Below are 19,802 nucleotides of genomic sequence, written 5' to 3'. Positions count from 1 at the left end.
CATGAGCAGAAAAAAAAGTACTGGTAGATGCCTGACAAGATTCAGTCTCCTGTTCTCCCAGGTATCAGTCCATGATGCTAACATTACCAAAATGGCTGAATGAATTCTGTCATCTGCTGACCTCCCTGACCCCAACTCCTCCAACCCGTGTGCTTGCTCTTCAACTCCTCACACACTGTCCCACATGACTGTTCTGGTGTAAGTCCATCTTGGCATCCACACCTTCCACCCATTAAAAACCTCCCTTATGGAATCCAAATCCTTTATATAACTTGCATTCATTATCATTAGTTCTTCTATGTATTCTTTTGGTGCAAAAGGGAGACAGAACGTCAGCGAGGTGAATAAGTCAGTTATCATGGGAAAATGTCTGTTGTCACATAGTTTTTTCTTCATTTATTTGCTTACTTTATTTGCTTGATCAATATATCGTTCTTTCTTTCTTTTTTCCCCAATATGTTTATATATTTACATATTTCTAAACAACTATCTACTGTTGTTTTTTTCATCAATTTTTTTTTTAACTGTTGACCAAGACTGATTACAAATGAAAACAAGCGCTGCCACCCATCTTGATGTTATGTCCAGTACCATAATAGACCCAAGCCACCCCCCCTCCTTTCACTTTCCAAAGAACAAAATCCCATTCTTCCAAGTGTTCCCAATTCCAGTCATGAAACCCTCAAAGAATTTCACTCCAGCTGGCTCCCTCACTGGCTCTCTTCATCTTCCTCTTTCTCAATTTCTGGCTCATTATCAGCCCACCTCCCTTGTTGCTAATCTCCTCCCTCACCTTCTACATCTCTTACCCCCCCAAAAAACCCAACCTCTTATCACAACTGTTCCTAGGTAAAAGAAACACTAAAACAAACAAACAAACAAACAAAAAAAACATGGGTATGTGTTTTTGCTGAATACACATAATCCAATGCTTAACACAGCAGTCATAACAAGGGAACAGGCGGAAATTTTAGTGACATCTGCCAAGCAGCAACCTGCGGTTCATTATCAAGCAGTACAGCTGTTGGGTTATTCACTGTTATCAGTCAGTCATTTACACACACACACGCACGCAAGCACGCACATACACAAACACATGCGTGCACTCACACACACATATGCACATGTACACACACACACACACACACACATCTCAGTCACACATACTTGCATACATGTACATGTACACACACATGCGCGTACACGCACAGGTGCATGCACACACACACACACACATGAATACTGCATTCCAATGTCAAATTATTACTTTGGCTGCTGGCTGACTCACCTGTCTGGCCTGATTCACTGCCATAGGTCAGACAGAAAGGGCTTTTTGCAACACAACTATCTCTGCTACTGATCGCCAGACCACAATGGAATTAATGTCAGATTGAGACAAAGCAGCAGAATGCAGACATGTGCATATGCACATTTTATGTATGATTGAGTGTGTGTGTGCGTGCATGTGGTGTGTGTGTGTGTGTGTGTGTGTGTGTGTGTGTGTGTGTGTGTGTGTGTGCGTGCGCGCATGTGTGTGTGAGACAGACAGACAGACAGAGAGACAGAGAGAAACAGAGATTGAGGTAATGGGTGCGATATATACAGAGAGTGGGAATAAGAGATCGAGAAAGAGAGAGGAGGGGGGATATTCACATGTGCATCACATACAATGTGTGCATGCATTCATGCATGTCATGAATCAATAATCAAAAAAAAGTCAATAGTCTGCACGTCACACCTATGATCTTTCACTCAATCACTCTGACACGGATGTACAGTCAGTCAGCCAGCCAGCCAGCCAGCCAGCCACACACACACACACACACACACATATGTACAAACAGAGAGAGAGAGAGAGATAAAAGAACTACCCACTCAACCAAATGACCAAACAAGCTCAAAAGCATTGTTACACCAAACATACTCACTGGGTGCCCGTGACACCAGTCGTAAAGGCCGCAGTACCCTGAAAGCTCGCAGGGCTTTGACATCAAAACCCTTGTGTTGAATAATGGACATGATCTGACTAATGATACTGAAACACACAAACCAAACAGACATTATGTAAGCATTTGTCATTCCGACGGTCAAAATAACTGTGATGTTTGCGCACACATGTGTATTCAAGCGCACATTTCACCAACACAGCCATGCACACACTCACATGAAAAAACACACATATATGTTCACATGAAGACACAGTCACAGATGATTGGTACATTTCATACAAATGTACAAATATCCAAACATCAAATATCTAAGAATGTGAGAGAAATACTTAGAGAGGAGGGAAGAGAAGGGGAAGGAAAGTAATATGGAAAGAGGTAGAGATGGAGGGAGGATGAGACAAGAGAGAGAGACCCAATTTTGGCTTAAACTAGTAGTTAAAGTTAATTTTTACACAAACATATCAAATTTTTTTACACACACGTATCATTCTGTACCATTCACAGAGTGCCACACCACAGCTACAACACAAAGAATGCATACCCTACAAACCAAACAATAACAACATACATTCAAAGAAAAGAATACTTCACTGTCCACAGCCAGCTAGCTACTTTTAATTGGTCAATTAAAGACATGTAAAGTCAAATGTAAGTATGTGGTATCCAGGCCTGTATAACTGATTCTCCACACATATTAGCATGTCTGCATGTGTATGTGTGTGTGTGTGTGTGTGTGTGTGTGTGTGTGTGTGTGTGTGTGTGATTCAGTTTTTAAAGTGTGAGAGAACTCAACTCAAATGTCTTACTGAGAGCAAAACTAAAAGGTAAGCTACAAGCTTCTTTTCACACTGCCCTCCGAAAAAGAAAAAGAAAAAAGCAGCAGCAGCAGAGGAGGACAATTAGGAAGGGAAAAAAAGAGAAAAAAGTAGGAACAAAAACTCAACTTGATGAATTGCATGTATGTGTTGGTGCATCCACTCACACATGAATGTGAGTGCATATGGATGAATGCATTTGCACCATACACTGCTAATCCACCATGTGACACTGGGATGGAATTCATTTCAAAATGATTTGCTTCGAGCTTAAATAAAACCATTTTCCAATATAAAAAATTCATGTACATTTGAGTCAGCTGTAAAATGTAGTGCAATTTGGCATGTAAAGCCAGTAGACAATAAGATGCTCAACACTATGGATCTCATCACACACTGAAGCACAACCAAGTTTTTTCAGCTTTTAATCAATGAAAAAAATTACCCATCTGTAAAGAGAAACTCTTTTTTCATTGTTTCTAAGCCTGAAACATAACCTTTAAGTACAGGTAAACTCTTTTTTTCTATAAAGTTGTTTTTTTTCTCCAGCGTGATTAAGAGCTCTGATAAGGAATAATGACATTTTATCAATTTTTATTTATTTGGGAAAACTATGACATATTAATATATTTCATTATTTGTGACAATTTTGTCATGTTGTCAAAGCCAAATGCTGGTTCTAAGAGAGGGCGTTATCTGTCACTCACGAAAGTAATTAGCATATGTTTGTACAGTTCTGTCACTCATGAAAGTAATTAGCGTATGTTTGTGCAGGCAGTTACCTTGTTTTGTGTGTGTGTGTCTACTGGTCATGTGGCATTTGCAATAACTGCACAATTGTGGGGTGTGGGTCAGGGGGTGGGGGGTGGGGGTGGGGGGGGTGGTGGGAAGAGGGAGGGGGGGAGAAGTATGAACAGAGGGCCAGAATGAGGTGGGTGTTTATGTAGGGGGTGGGGAGCACAACGGAGAGATGAGGGAGAAAAAAGAGAGAGTGAAAGAGAGGAAAGAGAAAGACAGCCAGACAGAGAAATTGGGGCAATGGCTCCAGTGCCAATAAACCTGTGCATGTGTGACAATAAGCCAAAGAACTACAGTATACACTGGTACACTGGTCATACCATTAAGAAATCTCTACAGGGAGTGAAGCATCATGGAAGGGAAGGGTGGTTTACTGTAGTATGGTGGATGGAGTAGAGATAAGGTGCTGGTATGTGTGTGTGTGTGTGTGTGTGTGTGGGGGGGGTTATATTGGAGGAGAGGTGGTGGTGATATGGTCTGGCTGGCACCATCACTACTCTGTCCCACTTATATTCCACTATCCCACTGTGTGTGTGTGTGTGTGTGTGTGTGTGTGTGTGTGTGTGCGCGCGCGTGCGTGTGTGTGTGTCTGCGTGGGTGTGCGTGCATGCATGCGTGTGTGTGTGCTGGGGGACAACTGGAACAGACAGACAGAGAGGGAAACGAGGTGGGGAAGATGCAGACAAAAGAGATGGAGGGGAGTGGGGTCAGCACAAAAAAAAGGAAAGGGATGGGGGATGAGAGCTGATAAAGCCATAAGCATTAATCCTGACAACAACAGAACCACGCAGACCCCCTCAATCGCCTTCCTCTCCCTTCCTCCCCCCCTCCACCCAATCCACCCCAACCCCCCAAAGCTATTATTCAGTGATGCATTACAGTGTGCATCAGAGTGAGCAAGCAGCTGACAGACCCAACAGACCTTGAGGGTCAGTCCGTCTATATATATAACTGACAGAATCAATCCTTCCTGCCTGCCCTGAGCCACTGTGAAGAGGGAGGGGAGGGGGCAAGGGGGAGGGACACACGCACATGCACACGTAGAAGCACATGCAGATGCGCACGCACACACACACACACACACACAAGCAGATGTACACACATGCAGATAACACACACACACACACAGAGACATGCACACACACATTAAGTCCAGTCAAGTCACACAAACACACACACACACAAGCAGATAACACACACACACACACATAGACAAGCACACACACATTAAGTCGATTCAAGTCACACAAACACACACACACACAGATGCACACACACACACGCACACACATATAAACATGCACGCACACATATTCACACACACACACACACACACACAGAGGACAAGTGAGGTGAAGACGGAAAGAGAGGGTAGTAATATGAATGTTTATTCAAGCCTTGATACCATACTGGAGTAGTATAAACAAAGCCAACACAAGACTGTTTTTCAAATAGCATTTCACAGATGAAGAAAGAAAAACAGACCAAACAAGCACGGATAAGAAAGAAAAACAGACCAAAAAAGCTTGTTATAACAATATTACAGAAATCACACAATAAACCTCTTTGGACTTCTGTGCTTCTAAAAGCTAAACAGTAATTAATTTAGACTGTTATTTCCTGTGGACAGAATAGACTGAATCTAAATTTACATGGATCAAAAATAATTTCCTGTCAGAGAAAATCAAGTCTAAATTTATGTGAATCAAAATGATACTCTGGCTCGAAAAATGACTGGAGAGAGAGAGAGAGATAAAGAGAGACAGAGACAGAGAAACAGACAGACAGAGAGACTGAGAGGCAGAGAGACAGATGGAAAGAAAGATGGGTACAGGAAGCCAGAGTGGGCCAGCAATCTGGAGAGTAGGGCAGGCTTTCACGTACCAGCAATCAAGCATGATACAGGGTATGATGGGAAAATGGTGACCTGAGATCAATCACAGACAGAAAGCAACACAGCAGATGGTAGACAGTATGAAGATGTCTGCATGTCAAGGAGACAAGTGGTGGTGAAAGAGAGAGGGGGCAGGGGGGGAGCTAGATAGATAGAGAGAGAAGGGGGGGGGGGGGAGAACGAAGAACGAACACACGAATGAACGAACGAACTTTTATTTCAGGAGGGTAAGTGAATAATCACAATTGTTTTGTTTTTTTTACCTCCAGCCCACAGGGCCAGAAAGAGACAGACAGACAGATGGAGAAGATGCATAACCAGAGGACCAGCACAGCATACTGCTGTTTGAGTGAAAGAGAGGCCAGGAGCTGGCTGACACAAAAAGCCATGAAGTCTGCCTGGATGCAATCAGCAGGAAAACCCTAAACCACATTTCATCAAATATTCATGACCCTCTGCCTCACCAACCTGAAGCCACACACAAAAAGGAACAAAACCAGAACACAAACATGCCCCTCACAGTCTGTAGAATATATACATATGATGCTTGTCACTATATCTGTACATAACGCCTGCAGTTGTCTATCAGCAACTGTCTGTATGTGATGCCTGCCACTGCCTATCTATGTCTATCTATAGGATATATAATAGTTCCCACTGTCAATACATAATCATAATGCCCACCACAGTCTGTACGGAATACTTGCAAATATAATGCCCACACTGTACACAAAGCCCACCACTGTCATCACTGTCCATAAAGTAAAAGAAATCATAATGCCTGCTACTGTCTAAAGTATATATATATTGCCTGCCTCTGCTTACATATTGATGCCTGCCAGGGTCTATACATACATAAGGCCTGCCACTGTCTACATATAATACCTGCCACTATTTAAAATATATAATACCTGCAACAGCTGCCTATGCATAATGCCTGCCACTGTCTATATATAGTGCCCACCATTGTCTACAATGCCTTTATACTGTCCATACATAAGGTCTGCTGCTGTCTGTATGTAATGTCTGCCACTGTCTATGCGGAATGCCTGCCACCGTCTATGTGTACCGCTTGCCACTGTCTGTGTATAATGCCCACCACTGTCTCCATAATGCCTGTCACTGTCCATACATAAAGGCGTGATGCTGTCTATAATTTTTATGTATGTAATGTCTGCCACTGTCTATTCATAAGGCTGGCCTACTGTTGTCTATTCATGAGGCCTGCTGCTGTTTATATAACATAATGCCTGCTGCTGTATGCATGTATGTATGTATGTATGTATATGTATACACACACACACACACACACACACACACACACACACACACCCAACACACACACAAACACACAATGATGACAAAGCTACCAGACAGTATGCCAATCATTTTCTTTTTCCTCTTCAAAGCCTGCCATCATCCAACACGGAAAAATAGAAAGAAACATTTTATCTTGATGCTCTATAAATGCCTGGGAAACAATGGTAAAAAATGCATAATGTGAAAAACCAGGGGGAATATCTGACATTTTCTGGTTCTGTATACAGTGCAGAACCAGAATTATAGATACAGGTTCTGCATAATGGAGCAGATGAAACCTATAACCAATGGAGTTCTTTATGGTAGCTGAGGGATCAAAGAGGCCTATAATAGCGATTATTCTGAGAAATATGAGAACAGATGATCGTATCTGACTCTGGGCTAAACAGACCACAAATATAGATATATATCTGAATTCTGTACCACTATTTCATACAGCAGTTTCAGTTTCAGTTTAAAGGAGGTATAAAAGAAAGGACCAATACAAATATTATAAGCTACATTACATTTGCTGTATTTTGGAGGAAAAAAAAGAAAGAAAAGAAGAAAAAAAAGAAAAGAAAAAAAACTTATTTGAGGACCAGATACCTAACCTTCGCCTAAACCCCAACTGATGCTGGTCAGGCCTAAATTAACAAAACATAGCTGTTTACTGTGGATAAGACTGTTTGCATAATGGAGTACTTTTGTGATGTGATTTCAGTCAAATCAAATTCATTTTCAGCATAGGATGCAGAAGCAACAATTAATGTACAGCAGTGGATGCAGAAGCAACAGTCTCTTCAACCGTGCTGATGAATTACTGGGTCAAACAGGATCGAGATACTACCATTGCATCCAAGTTCTGTTTACAATTCATCCCATGTTTGGGTTTTGCTTTTTAATTAGCCTGGATGGTTTGGTTTGACTGGTGCACAAGCACGCACTCACGCGCGTGCACCTCCCCCCTCCCCCCACACCCTCACACACAAAACACACACACACCATCCACACCAAGTTTGTAAATGTCACAGCAAGCTGTGTGAAGAGTGCCCTGATACACACAGGCCTGGCAGCAGCAGCTCTGTGTGTTATGGGTGAGGATAAGCACAGCTCTAGGCCTAGTCTCTATTACCATGGTAAACACCTTGCTTATCTGATACCTTCCAGACAGGCCTGCAGGTGCACTGAACCCCCAACACTGGCTCTGATCCAGGAGACTGAATGCCGCACATTACATCACTGTCAAGGCCCCCTGCCTCCCCGCACTCTCACAACACTACACACACTGTCTGATTCAAAAGGAACCAAACAACACTGTCTGATTCAAAAGGAATCAATTAACAGTGTCTGATTCAAAAGGAACCAAACAACACTGATTTAAAAGGAATCAATTAACAGTGTCTGATTCAAAAGGAATCAAACAACACTGATTCAAAAGGAATCAATTAACAGTGGCTGATTCAAAAGGAACCAAACAACACTGATTCAGAAGGAATCAATTAACAGTGTCTGATTCAAAAGGAACCAAACAACACTGATTTAAAAGGAATCAATTAACAGTGTCTGATTCAAAAGGAACAAAATAACACTGATTTAAAAGGAATCAATTAACAGTGTCTGATTCAAAAGGAACCAAACTACACTGATTCAAAAGGAATCAATTAACAGTGTCTGATTCAAAAGGAACCAAACTACACTGTCTGATTCAAAATGTTAAGTAAAAACAGTCTGATTAAAAATAAAACAACAAAGTCTGTCTCATTCAAAAGGAACCAAACAACACTGTCTGATTCAAAATTTAACAGCAAAGTACCGTGAGTATGTCTGACTCAAAACCAACAGTCTGTTTCAATCAAAAGGAACCAAACAACACAGTATGACTGATTTAAAGTAACCAAACAATACTGTGTGTCTGATTCAAAAGTAACCAAACATTACAGTCTGTCTTGATTCATATGTAACCGAACAATACTTTGTATCCACTGTAGTGTGGTGTGGTGTTTGTGAATGTGCCAGTCTAAAAGCAGAAAATGAAGTTGAGTAGTGAAAGAACTTTGATTAAAAACAAATGGAAAAGCTAATGAAAGTAGCTTCCTTCCCTTTTTTCCCCCCTTCAAATTTCATTGTTGTAAGCTCTCAATATGCTTGCATGCAAATGATTCATTAGTGTGTATAGCACTTTAATTAGTTTTCTTTTTGTGTGTGCGTGTATACGTTTGTGTGTGTGTGTGTGTACGTACATGCGTGCATGTGTGAGCATGCATGTGGTGCACTTTTAACCCTCCTTTTTTTCTCTCTCCATTTTTTAACTCATCAAAATCCTATTTGTGGAAGTGACCTGACGTAAAACAAGAGCAAAAGGAAGCATTATGAGAAGGGTACACTGAGAAAGAAAGTGAAGGAAAGAGCAAAAGAAGGAAAACAAAAACAAAGAAAAAAAACCGACAGACCAACAGTTGTAAGGAAGTGTGTGGAAAGTGAAGAGGATGTTGCTCAAAACTATCCACCAAACATAAACCACAAAGGTCAGAGGGCAGTAACAGCCTCATCAGTCATGTGAAGGCATGATTCTTCGGTCCTTCTAAACAACAGGAAGAGCAGGTTCTTCTGAACAATGTGTATACACTGCTAAAGACATCACATCTCTCTTCTGCACCCTCCAGATTACCAGAGGATATGGAAAAATATTACTGCCCCTCACCACTGGTAAACTGGAGGGGAAGCAGCCTGTTACTTTAGCTCAGTCAGTATGGCCAGCTGCCATCCCCCACTGATCAGCTACTGCTAGCTAGTCAGCTCAACAGCCTGTACCCAAAGAGCCAATACCATGTAGAATCAGGCTCTTTGACTGCTACACAGCAGGCTCTTGGCACCAGCTTTGAGCCTGGAACATTCCCTGTTGATCAGGAACTATTGTGTGGAGGCACCTCAGCCTGGTCAAGCTCTGAGGGCTGTGCAATACCTGCCATCCTGCCCTCACCCCAGCAACCACCTGCCATCTGGTTCTGCTCACTCTAATTGGCATATCTCTCTCTCTGGAAGGGAATGGTGGAGGCGGGGGTCGGGGTGGGGGTGGGAGGGCTCACTCTTTCTCTCACCCCACCCCTGAAAACCTTTCTCCTCCTCCCCTGGATACTCACAGAAGATGTAACCTCTCTCTCTCTCTCTCTCTCTCTCTCTCTCTCAGCACTCATATAACCCCAGTACTTCATTACTTGCCTTTACATTCACTTCCACCCTTTCCCTCTCTCCATCATCACCATCATCACTCACCCAGCCCCTATTTCAGAATCACCTGAGAACTTCCTTGTCTACACTCCTTCCCTTTCCTCTTCCCTTCTCTCTCTTTTTGTTTCTTCTAACAAGCAGCATCAATAGGTCTTCGCACTTCTCCAGTCACTCTTTTGTTTTATTTTCCTCAGACTTTTTTTTGTTGGTGCCATGTCCTATAATAGGCCATGTTTTTTTTTGCTTGTGTGTGTGTGTGTGTGTGTGTGTGTGTGCGCGCGCGTGTGTGTGTGTGTGTGTGCGCGCATGTGTTTTAATCATTTATGTGACAAAAAGAGAAACGTGGAGAAAGAGAGAGGGGACTGAATAAGGGGGTAAAATAGTGTGAGGTGGGGTGGGGTGGGGGGATTTTGAGAGGCACCACTTAAAACTACCTGAGAGTCACAGACAAGATTGTCTGAACTCACTGTTATCATTAGTGTAATATAACAATGTGTTCACCATCACAAGCTATCAGTCTTGTCTCTAGGCTTAGATGGGATGAGAGTATTCTTTCTCATAAGTCATATCCCACTGTTCACAAACACCATAAAATAATTTATGCAGAGAACACACCAGCCACACATGGTGCATTAAGAAAGTATAATAAACAACAGAATGTAACTGACAGACTACTGAGAAAATTCTCTCATCTACAAGCCTGGAAAAACTATGATTGAGTGATGAGGGAAAGGAACAAGAACAAATAGCAGAATGTAAGAGACTTCTGAGAAAATTCTCTCATCTACAAGCCTGGAAAAACTGAGATCGAGTGATGAGGGAAAGGAACAAGAAAAAATTGCAGAAAACTTCACCCTCACACACATGCACACAGGTGCATTCACACACACATGCATGCAAACATGCACATTTGTGTACATGCTTAAAATGATATTATCCATAAAATCATAATCCAGAACAAATCATAAACATGCCTGTTTCACCCAACCATTGACTGCAAGAATATGGTGTGATTCCACAAATGTGAGCAGTTTAAAACCTCAGGAAATGTTGAATATCAAAAGAGAATGCCATAACACTAACAGGAAGTAGCTAGTGCACTTTGACAGATTACAGGCCATGAAATATGCAAGTTTACCCATTTTTGATATTTTGCCATGATATTGCACTGAATGTCACTTGAAGCATCTTCCTCCCCCCCCCCCTCGCCACCCCCTCTCTGTTCTGTGTGTGTGTGTGCTGGGGTGTGGGGTGGGGGATAGGGTGTGCCTGCAATATGTGCGCAACCCATATGTGTCAGTCTGTCCTTTTGACTCTAACCACTCACTTCACTTTTTACTGAACATTTATCAATCATGGGCTCACTTTAAAACGAACTGTGTGAATTCACACTCCCTCTAACACTCATAACACATGGTCGTCTATTGCATATGATGCAAGAATACATGGGGCCTTCTGAAAATTATCAAAAAGAAAAAAGTAATGGTGCCCAATATCATTTTTAATTCTATTAATGTGTAGGCACTATGTTCTGTAAGTAATGAAAATGTCTATAAAATAAAATTAAATTAAAAAAAGAAAAAAAGTCATTCTATGTGATTGATTTGTGTGTCACGCTGCAGCAAAAATTTTATTTTCAACTGGTGCGAATATAATGCACATAACTGTTTACCTGTAGTGTGCAAACATTTTTTAAAGCATCAGTCCAACTGCAAGAAGACAATCCTTTGCTACACTGGAATGATGAGAGGGTGTGGTTGTGCAGCTTTCTGTGGAGTTATATTACATGTCCTGTGATATATCTTTCACAACAAAGAGAGAGAGAGAGAGAGAGACTCAGAGAGAGAGAGAGAGAGAGACTCAGAGAGAGAGAGAGAGACTGCATGTGTGGAAGTATGCCTGCATGACTGCGCATCCCTATGAATACAAGTTAGCACCAACAACAGAACATGACATAACAACATAACCTGTATTAAAATCTGGTCATCATCACTGATGGGCGTAACATCTGAGTGGTTTAAACCTTCGGACTTTCAGTCTGAAGGATCCTGGGCTCAAATCCCAGTCACAACACCTGATGGGTTTAATAATGGAAATTATTCCAGTCTTCCGGGTCAACATATGTGCAGACCTGCACGTATCCAGACCCCCTTTGCATGTGCACAAATGCAAAAGGTCAAATGTACATATATGTTAAAAATCCCATGATCCATGTGAGCGTTTGGTAGGTTATGGAAACAAGAACATAACCTGCATGCACACCCCTGAAAATGTAATAATGTGGCTGCCTATCTGCTTGTCCTTTGATTTTCATTTTTCTTTTCAATGTTCACAAGACTTGTTTCTCACTTTTTAAGATGTGATGTTAATTTCATCAAACTGATATTTAAGAAGTTCGTTTTTCCTGTTCTTCTTTCACTGCTTTTTCCTCCAACTTTTTTTTCCTCTTTATGATTTATGATTGTACTTCCTTTTTTTTTTTTTTTTGGTTCTATTTTCCATGCTTTTTTTTTTTTTTTTTTTTAAAGAGGGCATGGTGAAAAGAAGCTAAGTTTTATACCATGCAGCTTATCCTTTATCCATCAGCAAAACATCTGAATTTCAGTTTCTTTCATTAATACTTAAGAAACAACTTTCACCACTGGTTGTCTTTCGGTCCAAATCTCTATTCATTCACTTCCAGCACAGTCCACGGTCTTTCAGAAAGCCGCTCTTTGCCTAAGTACTCCTTTGTTCCTTTGTGTACAGGGCAGAACTTTGTTACTGATAACAAAACAAGCAAGCTCTGTTTTCCCCTTTTATCAGACTGTTTCTACTTGTAGAGCACCGTTCTCATTAAGAAGCACACCCTCTTCATAATGGTGCAGTATGGCAAAGTGGAGACAGTCTATCCAGTCTTCCCTGCTGTCTGCACAAAGGTGGGGCATCAGCTCACTCCCTGTCTCCTCCAGTCTCTCATATGTGCATGTGAATCTGGCATCATACAGGCCAGTTAGCCTAATTCTTGACATAAAACATTTTTGTCTTCAGTTTGCCTTCAATCTTGACATTAAACATTTTCTCTCCTGTTTGCACAAATCTGGACACAAAATATTGTCTTCCTGTTCGTTCAGTTCATGCATGTTTTTGTTTGTTTTATTTTGTTTTGTTATCCCTCTGTTTAAATATAAACTTTACAGCTCTATATATTTAGATGCATACACACAAAAATCCTCCCTTATCTGAAATCCTTCCCATATTTGATAATGAGAAATTATATTCTATATTCGATATCTTCTCCATTTTTTGCACTGAAATTCCAAAACCCAGATTTCAATTTGAAAGGCTTAAATACCTTTAGGAAATGGACTTGTTGCTGGTTCCCATCCTTCACCTCACTTTTAAACTTGTCAAAAAGTACTGTACAAAAATACCTAGTCATATAATGGACAGTTATACATCCTCTCCTCTGTTTCAGTTTCAGTTTCAGTAGCTCAAGGAGGCATCACTACGTTCGGACAAATCCATATATGCTATACCATATCTGCCAAGCAGATGCCTGACCAGCAGCGTAACCCAACACGCTTGGTCAGGCCTCGAGAAAAAAAATTTAAAAAATAAAGATTAAAAATAATAAAATAAACAAACAAATAAATAAATAATAAAATAAATAAATATCATTTCTTTCTCATCCTCTTTCTTTCATGAAGCTTGACATTTAAACAATATTACATCTTTGGAGGATCTACTGTGCTACTGGCTGTTCAGGCATGTTCAGCTCTGATGGTGTTCAATTCTCCTGCTTTTTCAGGAAAACCATCCCACCCTCACAAGTGTGGATATACATGCAAATGACTAAAACAGCTGCTGCACTGCAACAGAAACATTGTCTGTCTGACCTAACCATAATATGTCATTACGTGGCTCATGGCAAAAAGATCCATTCTCCATTCCAAATGAGAACATGTGTGTGTGTGTGTGTGTGTGTGTGTGTGCGCGCGCGCGCATGTGCATGTGGTGTGTGTGTGTGTGTGTGTGTGTGTGTGTGTGTGTGTGTGTGTGTGCATGTGTGCGTGAATGTTTGCATGTGTGTGTTTGTGTGTATTTGTGTACACGCATGTGCTATTTCTGTGTGCGTCCAGGGGAGAATGTGTGTGTGTGTGTGTGTGTGTGTGTGCACGCGCGCACATGAATGCACCAGCACTGCATATTTATTGTGCTGTCTAAGAATGTGGGGAACGGATCAGCTTGAATATTTGTTTTTTTCCAACAATTTCACTGTTTTGTGAAAGCTTTTTTTTTTTTTTTTTTTTACTATTTCACCATTTTGTCTCAACAATAAAACATAATATGACAGACTATCCCCCTCCCTTCAGTACACATGCAGTGAAGTGAAAAGCAATGGCAACTACATGTAACGACTGGGGGCCACCATGTTCCCAGCTGCTTCATGTGCCACAGTGACAGCCCAGCCAGTATTGATGTTTGCTGGAATGTACACATCATGTTATTGCCCAAATTTCCCTTCCAACCTGTTTTAGCGCTCTCTTGGAACCATGCAGACATTTCACTCTTGGAACCATGCAGACATTTCACGTGCCAACTATTTTCCATCAGGTTCAGCCATTCCTCCAAGAGAAGAACATATATACGTATATTCTAGACATTCTCTCCCTCAACAAATCTCCATCAAGCAACTTCCCATCTGGAGTTTCATCCCTGTCCCTGTCTGAATAAGACATAGAATATGCTTTTATGATTGTACACATGCCCATTTCTTCTTCTTCCATCGCCCTACATGGCTGTTCTCTCCTCACCCTACACCTGTTTCTCCCCCTTTCTCCACACACACACCCCCTCTCTTTTTTAACTGCTTCCACTGGCAGGGACCTCCCAGCTCCCTTGCCAGCCAGATATTCACTTAGCAACAGACAGAACAAGAGCACCACACTTGGCTGATGCCTCTACCTGGGAAGGGAAAGGTGAAGCACACAAAAACATGATTAGCATCTCTACCAGACATGGACAGGGTAGTTCAGACAAACTCTTCACATAATCTGGTCACTATTACTAGGTTTTAATTCCCCCATTATTAAAAGTCGCTTCACAGCGACAAAATGACAGCAAACAAACTGAACACATAACCTGGTCACTGTTACCAGTGTCATATTCCATTCCCGATTATCATACACATTATTTCACTGCAACAAAATAACTGCATCTGTATTACTTTATTTTCCTCTAAAATAAAACAATGGTGAATAAGACGACAAAGTCGGTGTTAAAATTTTTCTTCATGGTATGCTGAGACAAAGACAGACACAGACATCAGCAGTCACTTTTTGCACTGAAGTAAACAAATACAAACGAAAAAAAAAACACAACAAATCACGACGCACTGCTCAAATTGTGAGAGACAGGAATGGGGTGTAGAGAGTGAGATCAACCTGGAGGATATGTTTCCACACTATATCACCAACGTTTATCATTTCCATCTGTCATCAGTGGCTGTGTTTACACAAGCCACAGACTGTTTACCTTCCCGGACACAAACTATAGCTCACTGTCCAATAAATGGGTAAATCCTGAAGGGGGGAAAAAAAGAAGGCTGGTCGACCTTTCTGCATTTATTCTGCCTGTGTATCGATTACTGTGGAGTGACCACCCTCATGTTCAATCAATCACTTTCCCCAGTGAAGCTCCAGCCACATGTATGCACCAATTAATCTGACAATTCCCACAGCCTCACGCAAACCTAACTTCCATCTATCCCATCAACTTCCATGCAGACTGGCACTGTTCATTAACATAAAGTGTTAACTAACATTGAAGAAAAGACTAGCACAAAATAAAACAGTCTGCATACCGTAGTTTACAAGAATGAATAGCGGAACTGTGAGCATTATATACTGACTGGTCGTCGTCTTCTTCGTTCATAGGCTGCAACTCCCACATTTACTCGTACGTACACGAGTGGGCTTTTATGTGTATGACCCTTTTTACACCACCATGTAGGCAGCCATACTCCATTTTTCGGGGGTGTGCATGCCAAGTATGTTCTTGTTTCCATAGCCCACTGAACACTGACATGGATTACAGGATCTTTAATGTGTATACTTGATCTTCTGCTTGCATATACACACAAAGAGGGTTCAGGCACAAGCAGGTCTGCACATATATTGACCTGGGAGATCGGAAAAATCTCCACCCTTTACCCACCAGGCACTATTACTGAGATTTGAACCCGGTACCTTCAGATTGAAAGTCCAATGCTTTAACCACTCAGCTATTGCGTCTAACTGGTCTGAATTGCCTGACTGTTTCCATGATAAACATCAGCACTTTCAAATATATGTATACATTATACAGTTCCAATTCTAATAATCTGTAGGCTCTTCACAGACCATCTGAACAAGTAAAACATAAACTTTCCTGGGAAGCACTTTTTTTCTAGTAATGAGTAGTATCCTTTATTAAAATTTATTATTAAAATTATCATTTTTATTTGCAAAAGGATTTTAACTGTACCTTAAACTGTATTTTCTAATAATACAAATGAATAGTAATAAAATAATATATATCATATGCATGATTTATCATGGCCGTCACATTTGAAAAACATCATAAATGAGATGGCTAGAATTGTCTCATGAACTGATGTTTACCATGTGCAAATTATTCTAGTTTTTTGGGTTTTTTTGGTTGTTGTTTGTTGTTTTGTTCGTTTGTTTTTTCCCCAGCAAGCTACTGTGAAAAAGCTGGAAGACACACACACACACACACACACACACACACACACACACACGAATAAGTTTCCACATGAAAAATTACACATTAAATTCTGTAAGCAATTACTTGGAGTACACAAAAAAGCTATGGTGCTTCCTGTGTTAGGTGAACTGGGCAGATTCCCAATAAGTTTAAAGATAATGTGCCAAATTATTACATATTGGATTCACATTATTCAATTACCAGAAACTTCCCTCATCAACAAAATATATAAGTCCATGTACCAACAAGAAAATACAACTTCCCCATGGTTGATTTTTGTTAAAAAGATACTCGAAATTATAGGCCTTGATCACATTTGGAAAAATCAATTCACATTCAACGTACATAGACTGAAATACGTCGTGTATAAAAAATTAGAAAATGAATATATCAAATACTGGAAAGAGAAAAGAGAAAAAACATTAAAGCTAAAATTTTACAATACGATTGTAGCAGAGTACAAAACTGAAACCTACCTTTTAAATATATCAGATACAAAACACAGACAAGCTTTAACGAAACTCAGAATAAGCGCGCATGACCTAAAGATTGAGAAAGGTAGATATTTAAATATTCCACAAGAAGACAGATTGTGCAACAAGTGTAACATCCTGGAAGACGAAATCCATCTTCTTGATCATTGCATTAAATATAAAACCTTAAGGCAACAATTTTTAAAGGATATTCAAAATTCGAATAACACAGGACATATTCCCAGTCAGGTGATGCTAACAGATGATGAATATATACAAACAAGATTAGGAAAATTTGTGTATGAATGCTGCTGCAATTTACCGCATTAACTGATTGATAAATTGTGTGTTTTTCATTCATTCATTCATTTACCATTGCAATTGTGTCTTATAAACCTTACGGTTTCATGACAATAAAATCTATTCTATTCTATTCTATTCACACACACACACACACACACACACACCACACCACACAAAAGACTCATCCATATCAACATCAAGGTCACCATTATTCAATTATTCTTTTGTTTATTTTCCAGTTTCGCGGAAATGCTTCATTTACTCCTTTTTGTTCTGAATAAAAACCAAACAGGACAGGACTTTTGTTTCCTATTCTTCTCATGAGAAAACAATGGAGCAGTAATTGGATCTGGATGGTGGACAACTGAGAGGCAAGAGCAAAAAACTGCTAACACTACATCATCATGACAAGGTGAGATGAGACAGGGTAGAAAATGATAGAGTGTACATGTGTGTCTGCTGGAGAACTGGAGGCACAGGTTGGCGTGTTCAGCATTATGAGCATGTCTATATACATGTACCAACATTTTCTCATTTTGTGTATTCAATATTATTGTGTTCTGCAGCTGTGTACAACATAATAAATCATCAAACTTACTGTTCATGAACATCTACACACTGTTACCCACCAAACATAATACAATGCTTCCGTAATGTTGTTGAAAACCTAAAAACCAATTAAATCATTTTCACAAAACATACAAAAAAAGAAAAAGAAAAAGAAAGGTCAACAAATAGATAGATCTATCTGTGCAGCTCTGTTACGAGGTGACAAACATGAGTGCTAAAGACAAAAACATGGGATCGCTCTATGTCACTTGCTGTGGTGGACCCAAACTCAACCACCACATGAGTGTATCCAATGGCTAAGCGAACATCCCCCAGCCATCAAATATTCATCAGAAGACTTTTTGTACATTTGGCGAATGGCCCATCCAGCCAGGGCTGGCTGTGTAAAATATTCATCAGATGAAAACAGATCTTTGATTGCGGCAGTCAGGCTGGGGAGCCAGTGCGGGGGACTCAGCTTAAAATGAGGGTATGGAATCAGGATCACAGCACCAGTTCCAGATTTTCTGTTTGCAGGCTGTTACAGTATATATCTTTTTCTTTTCTTTTTTTCTTTTTTACTGAAAGAAAAAGAAATCTCAAAGTCTAGTGTGTCTACTGTTCAGGGTTGGTTGGCTGGTTGATCAACATAATTGTAATGTCTTTTCACTGAGAGCGATACTAGATATAACAAATTAATAAATCATTTTGTAAAATGGGCTGTTGGGGTGGGGCAGGAAGGGGGTGGACTGGGGTTGGGAAGATATGTGAGGCTATTTCAAATGATGTATACTTGTATGTTGGTTGTAGACCATGCAATTCACACAGCTGTGTGTCTCCTAATTCATGGAAAAAAAGGGCAGACAATAAAGAATCACACACACACACACACACACACACACACATTTCAAGTTTTAATTATCCTTTCACTCCTATTGGAGTATGGGGGATTACTGTAAAATAATCTTTTCATGCCCAGAACCAACATTTCCAAATACACAACAATGTCACATAAAAGTTGAGAAAACACAAATGCCTTTTAACTCCAAAAGTGTAGCTAGGCAACATTTGCAAATCTAATCATATTACTTACAGCTAAAATGACTTTTTTGCCCCCTTTGAGCATATTACAAAAATTAAAAACCGATTTTGGAGACAAATATTTTTTAGGAACAGATCTACTATTTCGTAACTGATCATAATTCGGACATTCCATTATAAAATGAAACTCATCCCCAATCACAGACATGTTACAAACCTTACAAAGTCATAACTCTCGTGGTATGCCTTTGTGTCTCCCTGTTTCTATTTCCAGCTTATTATTATTACTTCAAAATCTGAAGAAGCTGATAACGTAATTATCTGGCATTTGACATATATTTTTCTCTACCAAATCCACTTTTAAAATTTCGATAAAACAAACATTTGCGCCTCTAGAGCATGTCTCCATAGATTTTGAAAACTATCTCTCAAAGCAATGTTCACATTCTTGCAGAAAGATTCCCTCTCTAAGAAGAATTGAGCATCCCAAACAGTCATACCCTGTTTCTATTAAAATTTGTCTGATACAACTTATCCATTTTGAAGAATAAATACCATTTAGAATACACACACGCACACACTCACTCACTTATAACAATAATAATAATGAGCAATATGGGATGTCATGGAGGTGCAGGGTAAGAGTCTTACAAAAACATGATGTGTGTGCGTGTGTGTGCGTGTGTGTGTGTGTGTGTGT

At 40.2% G+C, this 19,802-nt stretch overlaps 1 protein-coding gene across 3 annotated transcripts in view; it reads right to left on the bottom strand.

Annotated features, from left to right (window-relative positions):
* LOC143284841 (muscle calcium channel subunit alpha-1-like) overlaps positions 1 to 19,802 on the bottom strand; it is a 127,870-nt gene that overhangs the window by 94,745 nt on the left and 13,323 nt on the right. For all 3 annotated transcript variants that reach the window (XM_076591910.1, XM_076591912.1, XM_076591911.1), the window contains exon 5: positions 1,929 to 2,035. In XM_076591910.1, coding sequence (XP_076448025.1) covers positions 1,929 to 2,035 — 107 coding nt within the window. The remainder of the gene's footprint in view (positions 1 to 1,928; positions 2,036 to 19,802) is intronic.

This window comes from Babylonia areolata, chromosome 8, assembly GCF_041734735.1.
Source record: "Babylonia areolata isolate BAREFJ2019XMU chromosome 8, ASM4173473v1, whole genome shotgun sequence".
NCBI lineage: Eukaryota > Metazoa > Mollusca > Gastropoda > Neogastropoda > Buccinidae > Babylonia > Babylonia areolata.
The sequence above is the reverse complement of the archived record's forward strand: the minus strand, read 5'-3'. Positions and strand labels throughout refer to the sequence as shown.